General features: G+C 47.8%; 1 protein-coding gene across 1 annotated transcript; it reads right to left on the bottom strand.

Annotated features, from left to right (window-relative positions):
* Window positions 1–739: 739 nt before the first annotated feature.
* On the bottom strand, window positions 740–10304 carry LOC310648429 (kinesin-like protein KIF21A). Its single transcript, XM_083376256.1, has 4 exons — window positions 10277–10304; window positions 8630–8747; window positions 7203–7373; window positions 740–863 (listed from the first exon to the last, which is right to left on the bottom strand). The coding sequence occupies exons 1-4, from the start codon at window positions 10291–10293 to the stop codon at window positions 765–767; spliced, it is 405 nt and encodes a 134-aa protein (XP_083232382.1). The 5' UTR covers window positions 10294–10304; the 3' UTR covers window positions 740–764.
* Between the last annotated feature and the right edge of the window lie 273 nt (window positions 10305–10577).

Raw genomic sequence — 10577 nt, 5'->3', positions numbered from 1 at the left:
TTGACGGCTGTCAAACGGCTGCCGGGGATTCCTTATGAGTGTGAGGGGTTGTTTGTGTCTGAATATATAACACTTGGCGTCCCCGTTTCTCACCAAAAACAAAACATTGGGAGCTGCAAAATTTATGAAATCAATGAACTACAAAGAAAATTTTTTATTTTTGTATACATCAAAAACATTTTGAACTTCCAAAAAAAAGTCGCTGGGTCGAAGGTTTACTTTCAAATAAAATACTCAATGTCCATTTGAGTCCTCCTCATATTTATTAAATAAAAAGACAAACTTAACTTTTCCCTATGCAGCAAACCCAAAATGCTGTCTGCTTGTCATTCTGTCCGTCTGCCCACCCGCCCATCTGCCTGTCTGCCAGTCCATCTGCCCATCGTCCTCTTGTCCATCCGCCTGCCAGGCCATCTGCCATCTGTCCACCAGTCCATCTGCCTGCTCATCCGTCCGTCTGCCCCTCCGCCAGTCCATATGTCTGTACTGTAGCATCCAGTCAGCTGAAAATGAATAAAAAAGGTCTATTTCAGTGAACATCAAATAAATATTTGCAAAATAATAGCCAATTTTTATTTCAGCATGCAACAGAAACATTTTGAACTCCAAAAAAGACACTGAGTTAAATGTCAATTTCAAATATAATACTCAACGTCTATTTGAGTCCTCATATTTATGAAATAAAAATCCAAACTTAACTTATCCGCCTGTAGCAAACCAAAAAATGCTGTCTGCTTCTGTCGTTTTGTCCGTCCGTCCACCCGTCAGTCCATCTGCACATGCGTCCGCTTGTCCGTCCGTCTGCTCGTCCACCAGTCCATGTGCCCGTCTGCCAGTCCATCTCTACTGGAGTGTGCAGTCAGCTGGCAAGGAATAAAAAAAGCACTCTCACTGAAGAACATCAAATATATATTTGCAAAATAATAGCAAATTAAAATAATTATTTTACCTGGTTAATGTGATTTTTGCTTCTCAACATCAGCACACAGCATCTGCATATTTTTTTTGCCCAAGATGGCGGACGGAATCAGCTGAGCTCCATGAGGAGTCTCGGCAACCTGGCGTCCCAGGGAGCCTCACAAAAGCGTATGTATCTTCTGTGATGGGGAGATGGAGGAAAAGTTGCTAACGGCTGTTTTTAGGCGGCTATACAGTTCTCCATTATGAGAGCTGCTCCAGAATCCCCGGTCCTTCGGAGAGCCCTCGGTGAAAATCGCTGGAGCCTGGGAAGGCCCGGAAGATCCCAGAATAGCCGAGCCCCATATGGCGCCGACCAGCTGATTGTCGGTGCCGTGGGAACCTCGGTTAAGATCATCGGAGCCTGGGAGAAACCGGAAAAGCTCAAAAAAGCCGCTCTCCATAACCACCCTCCGTACGGCGCCGACCAGCTGATTGTCGGTGCCGTAGGAGCCTCGGCGAAGACCGTTGGAGCCTGGAAGGCCCAGAAGAGCCTGGATTAACTATGCTCCAGACGGCACAGACCAGCTTATTGTCGGTGCCGTGGGAGCCCTGGAGAAAACCATCGGAGCCTGGAAAGACCCTGAAGAGCCCGAAATAGCCTGTGACTCCGCAGGCTATCACTCCTTATATTAACCCGCTGATTCCTTTACCTTTCTCCTCCCCCCCCAAGGTTTCAGGAGGACCCGGACTGGATTGTTCCGAAGGAAGACCAGGAGACAGCAGGCATGGTTAACAGTTTATTGTAGGGCTCAGGTCCCGGGCGAGGCACCACCGGGGTTCCCCCTTATTTATATAGAACTGCGGTAACAACAATCAATAACAAACCAATCATCTGGCGGTGTTTTCCCGCCACGCGGCGGCAGCCAATCGGGTGAGATCAACTGTGGCAGCCGCGGCTGTCAGCAAGCTGTTGCCGTGGCCAGCTGGCAGCTTTGACAGCTCCGGCTGAACTGCGCATGCGTGGCCCAGGCCGGTTTGACAGCTGTCAGTGTACTGCGCCTGCGCAGCAGTTTTGGCAGCTGTCAAAAATCAGCCGCTTGCGTCGGTGGGGGGTGAGCGGCGGCAGCCCTTTTGACAGCTGTCAACAGGCTGCCGTATTTTCCTCACGAACGTGTGAGGAGACTGAACTTGTGTTTTCCTCACGAATGTGTGAGGTGTAAAACTTGTTTAACATTAGATATATAACACCCCTTTCCCCCTCCCCTTGGATGTTTTTAATTTGGCTCAGTTTCGCTGGTTCTGCTACCGGCCCATTCGTAGTCGGCTAAGTATGCTGGAGTTCTCCGTGGTCTGGTGGAGCGGCGGAGATTCTTGCTGAGCTGATCTTCCCTTCCCCCGGCAGTGGAAGTTGTTGGGCTTGGAGGTTCGGAATTGTTGGGGACATCGGGTGCGCGGCGCTGGGCTTGGCGGTGATTGTGGTGGGGGTGGGTTGAGCGACGTGATGGGGTATTTGGGGAAGGCGGCTTTGCAGCACTCTGGGTCTCAGCTGGTCGGCGTGTCGTTTGATGTGCCTTCCTCCCCCTAAGTCAATTAGATAGGAGATTGGGCCGGTTTGGTTTAATACCACGCCTTGAAGCCATTTGTCGCCAGCCCCGAAGTTCTTAGCCCAGATGAGTTGGCCGGGAGGGAAGGTTTTGACAGGTGGCGTGTCGTCTGATTCCGCGGCTGTCCTGTCAGGGTGTAGACGGTCCATCTTGGTGACCAGGCGGCGACCCCAGCGGAGTTCAGCCGGTGACTTGCCGGTGGAGGAGCAAGGAGTGGAATGTTGGGCTAGGAGGAATTGTGCCAGCCGGCAGTGCCAGTCTCCAGAGATGATTTTCTTCAGGGAGTCCTTGGTGGCCTTCACCATGACCTCTGCGAGGCCGTTCGTGGAAGGGTGAAAGGGCGCGGACGTGGTGTGCCTAATCAAGTTGTTCCTGGTGAAAATCTGGAAGTCATGAGAGGTAAATTGGGGGCCGTTGTCGGATACTAGGACATCGGGTAACCCCTGGGTGGCGAAAACCCTCCTCAATCCCCTGATTGTGGCTGCGGTGGTCGTGCTGGTGACAGGGATGACTTCTAGCCATTTGGAGAAGCTGTCAATGATTATGAGGAAGTATTGGCCCTGGAAGGGGCCGGCATAATTGATATGGACCCTGGACCAGGGGTTCTTAGTCACCTCCCATTTGTGGACGGGGGCATGTGGCGGGGGTGGTCTGGTTTGCTGGCACATGTAGCAGGCGGCTACGTGGTTTTCTATGTCAGCGTCGAGCCCTGGCCACCAAAGGTAACTGCGGGCAAGCGATTTCATTTTAACCACACCTGGGTGGCCCTCATGGAGGGAGTGTAGAGTTTGCTGCCTATGGGGGCTTGGGATGATGACCCGGCTGCCCCATAGGATGCAGCCAAGGTGAGCGGAGAGTTCGTGCCGCCTGAGGAAGTAGGGTTGGAATTCTGGCCCGGGGGGGGTGGACTGCCAGCCTGTTAGGACCGAGGTTAGGACCCTTCCAAGGACCTTGTCCTTGCTGGTCGCTGCGGCTATGTCCCTGGCGGATAAGGGGTGATCCGGCAGTTCCTGGATTGCCAGGATTTGGCCAGCCGGTGCAGGATCCAGCTCGAGAGTGGGCAGGGGCAGCCTGCTTAATCCGTCCGCGTGACCCATTTCCTTCCCGGGTTCGTGTTCAAGTTTGAATGAATAAGCCGCTAGGAACGTGGTCCAGCGCAGCATTCTGGGGGATAAGATTTGTGGTGTTAATTTGTCCCAGGTGAAGAGCCCTAGCAGTGGTTTGTGGTCGGTAAAAATCGTGAAGGAGCGGCCGTATAGGTAGTCGTGAAATTTTTTCACGCTTGCCACTATTGCTAGGGCCTCTTTATCTGAGCGTAGTTACGCTCAGCTTTGGATAGGGTCCTGGAGTAATAAGCGATGGGGGATTGTGTTCCATCGCTGTGGAGATGGCTGAGGACTGCGCCTATGCCATAGGGGGAGGCATCACAAGCAACGTAGAGGGGCAATTTTTCCCTGTAATGGGTGACTGTGGATTTGCTGGATAGGAGCTGTTTTAGTTTCTGAAAACTGTCATTGTGGGACTGGGTCCAGAGCCAGGGGGCTCCTTTATCTAGCAGCCTGTGAAGTGGTTCTGCTATGGTTGCCTTCTGGGGGAGGAAGGCGTGATAAAAATTAAGGAGTCCTAAGAAGGCTTGAAGTTCAGCCTTATTTTTGGGGGGTGGGGCTGCCCTGATAGCTTGGACTTTAGAATCCGTGGGATGGATTCCCTTAGCATCTATCTTGTAGCCCAGGAATTCGGTGGCAGGGACTCCTATGGAGCATTTTTCTTTTTTCAGTTTGAGGCCGGCGGCGCGGAACCTTTGCAGCACCTCCTGCAGCCTGCCTGCTAGAATTTCCTCAGACTCCCCTGCGATGAGCACGTCATCGAAGTAGGGGCAGACTCCGGGAATTGCTTTAAGGGTTCTCTCCATGGCTTCCTGGAAAATGCCAGGTGCCACAGCGATCCCAAATTGCAGGCGGTTCACCTTGAACGCCCCGCGGTGGGTAACGATGGTCTGGGCGTCAGCTGTCTTTTCGGAGACTGGCAATTGCAAAAAAGCGTGAGCCAAGTCGAGTTTGGCAAAAATGGTGCCCAACTGGATGGAGGAGAGCACGTCCCTGACAGCTGGGACTGGATAGGCGTGGGGATTTAATGCACGGTTTAGGGTGGCTTTATAGTCCGCGCAGAGGCGGACTTCCCCGTTGGGCTTAACCGGGGTGACTATAGGGGTCTCCCAAGTGACCCCTTCAGTGGGTTCTATTACCCCTAAGCCGACTAGCCTGTCGAGTTCGGCTTCAATTTTAGACTTGAGGGCGAAGGGGACTCTCCTTGCCTTGATTCTAATAGGAAGGACCTCTGGGGGGGCCATTGTATTTCCCTAGAGTCCCGTCAAACACGTCAGCGTACTGGTGGCAGACAGCTTCTAATTGACGGGACTGAGAGTGGTTGATGCCAATGATTTTTATGCCCAGGGCTTCGAACCAATCGAGGCCAATGAGGCTGGCTCGCCTCCCTACTGCAATTTGGGCTGTCAGTTCACCATGAAATTGCTTGTAGTTGACCGTAAGTCTGGTTTCCCCTTTTAGTTTGATCGGGGCGCCCTGGAAGTCAGCTAAAAAATTTTTTGAGGGGCTAAGAGGGAACCGGCGTCCACATTGATGCGCAATTCCTTGCAGTGTGTCCCAAGATAAGATGGAGACTGAGGACCCTGAGTCTACCTCCATCTCACATGGGACTCCCTGTATGCGGATTTGGATTTTAACCTTTGGGCGGATGTAGCTGGTGGTTAAGGGCCCCTGGTCCGTGCTAGTGGTCAAGATAGATGACCTTAGGGTTTCCCTGGGCAATTTAGGGGGGGAGTATTAACCTTCCGGGGCGACTTCCAGATCGTTGAGGGTCTCGCGGTTCGTGTTGTGACAGGCGGACCGGATGTGGCCGGTTTTGCCGCACCCATGGCACTTGGCATTGCGGAATTTGCAAGAGGCCCTGGCGTGGTTGCCGCCGCAGCTGGCACATTTGGTGCGGATGGCGGGGTTTTTCATGCCTCCGGCCGGCCGTTCTGGTCTTCTGTCGCCTTCTCGGTGAGCTTGGGGGTTGCCAGGTCTCGGACGGATGGCGTCCACTTCGGTTTTTTCTTCTGGTGCTCCCGGGTGGGGGTTCCTAGGGTAGTCTTGATGGACTGACCCGCTGAAGGGGTTCCCCGACGGGGTCGCGTCTTCCCTGTGGCTGTCTTTGTAAGCCATAATTTTGATTGTCAACTCGGCGAGGTCCATAGTTGGCTTGGTGACCAGTTTCTTTGGAGTTTCTGGTTCCGCAGACCAACGATGACCTGGTCCCTAATGCGGTCTTCAAGGTCCGGGAAGTGACAGCGGCGGGCTGCCTGGCGGACCGTAGCGATGAAGGACTTGGCTGACTCACCTGGTCATTGGAATTGGCGAGCGAAATTCAGTCGCCAGTACAGTTCGGACCGTCTTGGCGAAAAGTGCCAGTTGAGGCGGTCGAGTAGTTCGGCGTAGGGCATGGCGGCCACGGGGTCCGGGCTGCAGAGTCCTACGCCGACATCGTAGACCGCTGGCCCGCTGAGGCAGAGGAGCGCCGCGGCCCTGGGGCGGTCCTCGAAGCTTTTATTGACGAGGAGGTACCCCTCAACTTGCCCGAGATGCGATTCCCAGCCTTCTGGCTGGAAAACGTCAAACTCTCTTGACGTGCCCAAGATTGGCCATGCTGTCCGGTCTGCAGGTCTGCTTGTGGTTTGCGTAGGTGGAGGGCTCTCCCTAGCCAGCGAGCGACTTCAGCAATGTCGGCTGGTGGGACGGCTTCCCTCCTTCGCTTGTGGCTTCAGCTCAGTGACTTCAGCTCTAACAAACAGACCCGCATCCCACCTTCGTCGCCAGGTGGATTATTCCGAAGGAAGACCAGGAGACAGCAGGCACGGTTAACAGTTTATTTTTGGGCTCAGGTCCCGGGCGAGGCACCGCCAGGGTTCACCCTTATTTATACTGAACTGTGGTAACAACAAACAATAATAAACCAATCATCAGGCGGTGTTCTCCCGCCACGCGGTGGCAGCCAATCGGGCGAGATCAGCTGTGGCAGCCACGGCTGTCAGCGAGCTGTTGTCGTGGCCAGCTGGCAGCTTTGACAGCTCTGGTTGAATGCGCATGCGCGGCCCAGGCCGGTTTGACAGCTGTCAGTGTACTGCGCCTGCGTGGCAGTTTGACAGCTGTCAAAATCAGCCGCTTGCTGTGTTGGTGGGGGGGTGAGCGGCGGCAGCCCTTTTGACAGCTGTCAACGGGCTGCCGTGTTTTCCTCATGAACGTGTGAGGAGACTGAACTCGTGTTTTCCTCACGAACGTGTGAGGTGTGCAACTTGTTTAACATTAGATATATAACAGAGGGCTACATGTTGAATGTTGTTGTTCAGCCAGTAATGGTCTGGTGGATAGTACTGTCTATCCCACATGGTTTTATCTCACCAAGAAATAGGTTGTTGTCTATTTTGTCAAATCCCTTACTGACAATTAAGTAAACTATGTCTGTACCTGAACCACTAATGAGTTTACTTTGTCAAAGAATGCAATAAAGTTTGCCTGACATGATCTGTTTTTGACAAACCCATGTTGGCTTTTAGTTGTAATTTTTTAAAGTTATAATTTTTCTAATAATAATTTTGACAACGGCTCTTATATCCTAATGCCTTTTGTGCTTGAATATTACCTGAATTTGGTCTTTTTGAGCCAAGTCCCATTTTTTAATTCCATTATCTCTGGATGCACTAAAAAGATTGTCACCCATAATAGTAAGTGCTTCAATGCCATCATAATGAGGAGGTTCAAAGTTGTGTGTAGGGCTTACAGTTCCAAGAGCTCCTTCAGTTATATCAAACATCTGGAATGGGAGAATACACTTTTATATCTGCAGAATTGTTTTTGCTAGCAATTAAACAAACATGTTTGAGGAAATGCATCCATTATTCTTAATGAACATACAATAGTCTTTTAACAATCTCTTGAAAATTTGAGATGATGTATTAGTAGTAATTACTGATTTTAAATTTTTGTGAGTTCAAATAACGTGGGCAGTCAGCAATCACAAATGCCTGATTAATTTTATTTATATTTTTTAAAGTTTCATTACTGAAATTATTTCACTACCATTGTATCTAAAGGAATGGACTTCAAGCGTTTCTGCTTCTATCCATAATCAAATGAGCAACAGAGTAACAATAATTAACCTACTGAATACCAGTATTCTATTCAAAAATTAAACCATGGTTTAACTATTACTTGTCCACATACTAATTATGCAATATGTCAGTGGCAACATTTTAAAATATTTCTAAGTAGCAGCAATTATTGGGGATTGATTGGGGTTGTTATGTTATACATATGTATCCAAGCATAAGACTATGAAGTTAAGGGTCTTTATATATGAAAATGTGGACAGAAAATATTGTTTTCATTAAAAACGTAACACCAAACTATTTTACTCTCAAACATTCAAACAAAATCCATGTAAAGTTGAACACTTTTAGATTCCTGTCAACCAGGGATTGTTCTCTGGAGAGACCCAGGAAGAAAGATATTTTTGCCATGGCTGCCCCCAGCTTTGGAACATCATCCCCACACACACACCTGAGATCAGATTGGACCTGATATCGCTGGCTTTTCACAAGGCTCTGAAGACAGATTTATTAATGGGCACGTAGATCCACAATGGAGTCAGTGCAGTTGCAGTACTAACTGATTATTCAGATGACTTTATGCTGTGAGTTTTAGGTATTTTACTATGTTTTTTTTAATTATTATTATTATTTTGTTTTTAATTGTTGTACTGTTCTTTTTATACAACAGAGCCATATATATGAGAAATGGGTTGCTGTATAAATTTAAAGAAAAAAAATGAAGTTTTTCCAATGCAAATAGGGAATTCCTATTTTTCATACATAAATGTGCTTGAAAAATGTCAGCCTGACAAAAGCCTTTCAACTGTAAAAGACAGGTTGATAATGCACTCCACTCTACTGAATTCCATAAATAGTTTCATACAAGTATCTCTCCAAATCTTGTCAGGAGAGAAACAGGGAAAATTCATTCTAGAAGTTTACTTTCATATGATTGTTTAACAAATGCATAAGAGGTTACCTTTATATAATGATCCTTGGAGCCAGTAATTATGAGATCTTGTCCGTTAGAAATACGATCTACTGTGAGGCACATAACTGGGCCCAAGTGACCAGTTAGTTTTCCTGTAGACTGAAATCTAGAAGAATAGCAAAAGATAGAACTTTTGAGACATAAAAGAACTTAACATTATTTCAAAATCAAACAAACCACCTCAACTACTTCTTTTTCAGAACTATATTAACATTAGGCCAATGCAAATCATCGAAGAAGTCTAACATCTGTCTGGATCTACAGTATTTGTTGAAGATATGAGTCATGCACAGCTGTACACTTCTCTCTGCCTGCTTTGAGGAATTCCTGGCCTCTTGAGTATCTGCAGGCACCAAAGATATTTCCACAAGAATAGTTGGTAAAGCATTTAGTATGTTTACTTGGAGGTAAAGGTACAGACTGGCAGAGTCAGCCTGCACCTCAGCAGATGTCTTTTGGGCATCACTATGAAGGAAGGGTGGCTTTGGGAGAAAAATCAAGAGTTCTGCTCATATATACAGTGACTACACAAACTTTATTTTAAAGGACAGTCATTTACATCAGAAGGTTGTCCCTTAGATTTATATTTCGAAAACTCACTTCTGTCCTTTATTCATGTGAAAAATATGGAAACTGAATTGTCTTTCTAAAATAAATTTAAATATTCTATTTTTTTTTACATAATTTTATTAGAATTTGCATCTTTCTTGGCTTTGTTCTTTGACTTTTCCCTTTGTAAAGCAAAAAGGATAAACTTTTCTCTTGGCAAAGAAAAATAAAGGACAAGCCTTTTTCAGGTTTGTCCCTTTATTTTTCCAAGACTATAGTCACCATACTCTTACATATAGTCAGCACACTTGTATATTGTCACCATAGTGACCAAAGTCATTGCAACTGCATTTGCAATTCAATACTTGAGCCATGGGAAGAAATGATGATATACCAGGGTCCTCACTACAAAAACATTTAATGAAAAGGACTCAAACCCTGTTAGTGTCTAGTCCTTGCTGGTTTCCAAACTGAAGAAATCTAGTGCAGATTGTAACTGCCAATTCATTTTGGCACCAGATATCACAATTGTTCTGTACCAGCCTGCTCACGGCCCTGCAGAAAAGGCAGGGACAACCCCTTTTACAAGAAGGCAAGAGGCTGGAATTACACCTGCCAAATTTATTACTACAAAAACAAACGGAACAAGACAAACCAAGAAACAAGAGCTTTAAGAAACAGGAACTATCCGAGCGGTTGCCTTCAGCAAACCAGCCCTCCCAGACATTCCCCTTATATAGAGTTCAGGGCATGGCTTCTCTCTGCCTCCTTCCGAGAAGCCCCATTGCCTTCCTCTGTTTACTCCTACTTGACTGCCTCCTGCGTCGGGCGTCCTTGAACAGGGCCAGCTGTGGGTCATCTTCATCCACACTGTCAGGCTCACACAGCTGGGTCTCCGTGGTGACCAAGTGGGAGGGGCCTGGCTGAGGGCTCTCATCAGCAAGATCTTCAACCCCCTCTGCAAGGTCTTCAACATCCTCCTCCTCCTCCTCTGAGTCGTCCGACCCAACTGCCGAACCCACAGGCTGACCCTGAATCATAACAACAATGTTCTAGCCTGGTCAGTAAATAATTTGGAAATATTACCTCTTAAGGTCCCACATTCTGACCACATTTCCTGCAGCTGCCTGTTGGATTTAAGGCAATCTGATTTATCTGGTTCTCACCAGCTGGAATTGTAACTGTTCTATTGGTATTTCCAGAGCAAACGTCCCCTGGCATTGCCTGGCCTGAAGATCTACATTTTATAAGAGAAAAGAACAAAACAAGATAAGATTGGATTAGATTTTTAAAAAGAATGTGTACTAATAGCAATAGCATTTAGACTTATATACTGCTTCACAATACTTTATAGTCCTCTCCAAGCCATTTACAGAGTCAACGTATT

The sequence above is a fragment of the Vipera ursinii genome (genome assembly GCF_947247035.1).
Source record: "Vipera ursinii genome assembly, chromosome: Z".
Classification (NCBI taxonomy): Eukaryota; Metazoa; Chordata; class Lepidosauria; order Squamata; family Viperidae; genus Vipera; species Vipera ursinii.
The sequence above is the reverse complement of the archived record's forward strand: the minus strand, read 5'-3'. Positions and strand labels throughout refer to the sequence as shown.

Bases quoted from the DNA above. Each gene is read 5' to 3' on its own strand.
- LOC310648429 (XM_083376256.1), bottom strand. The intron at 7,374-8,629 runs GTAACCTCTTAT...CTCCCATTCCAG, and splicing joins CCAAGGATCATTATATAAAG to ATGTTTGATATAACTGAAGG. The intron at 864-7,202 runs GTAATATTCAAG...ATTCCTTGCCAG, and splicing joins CTCAAAAAGACCAAATTCAG to CTGACTGCACACTCCAGTAG.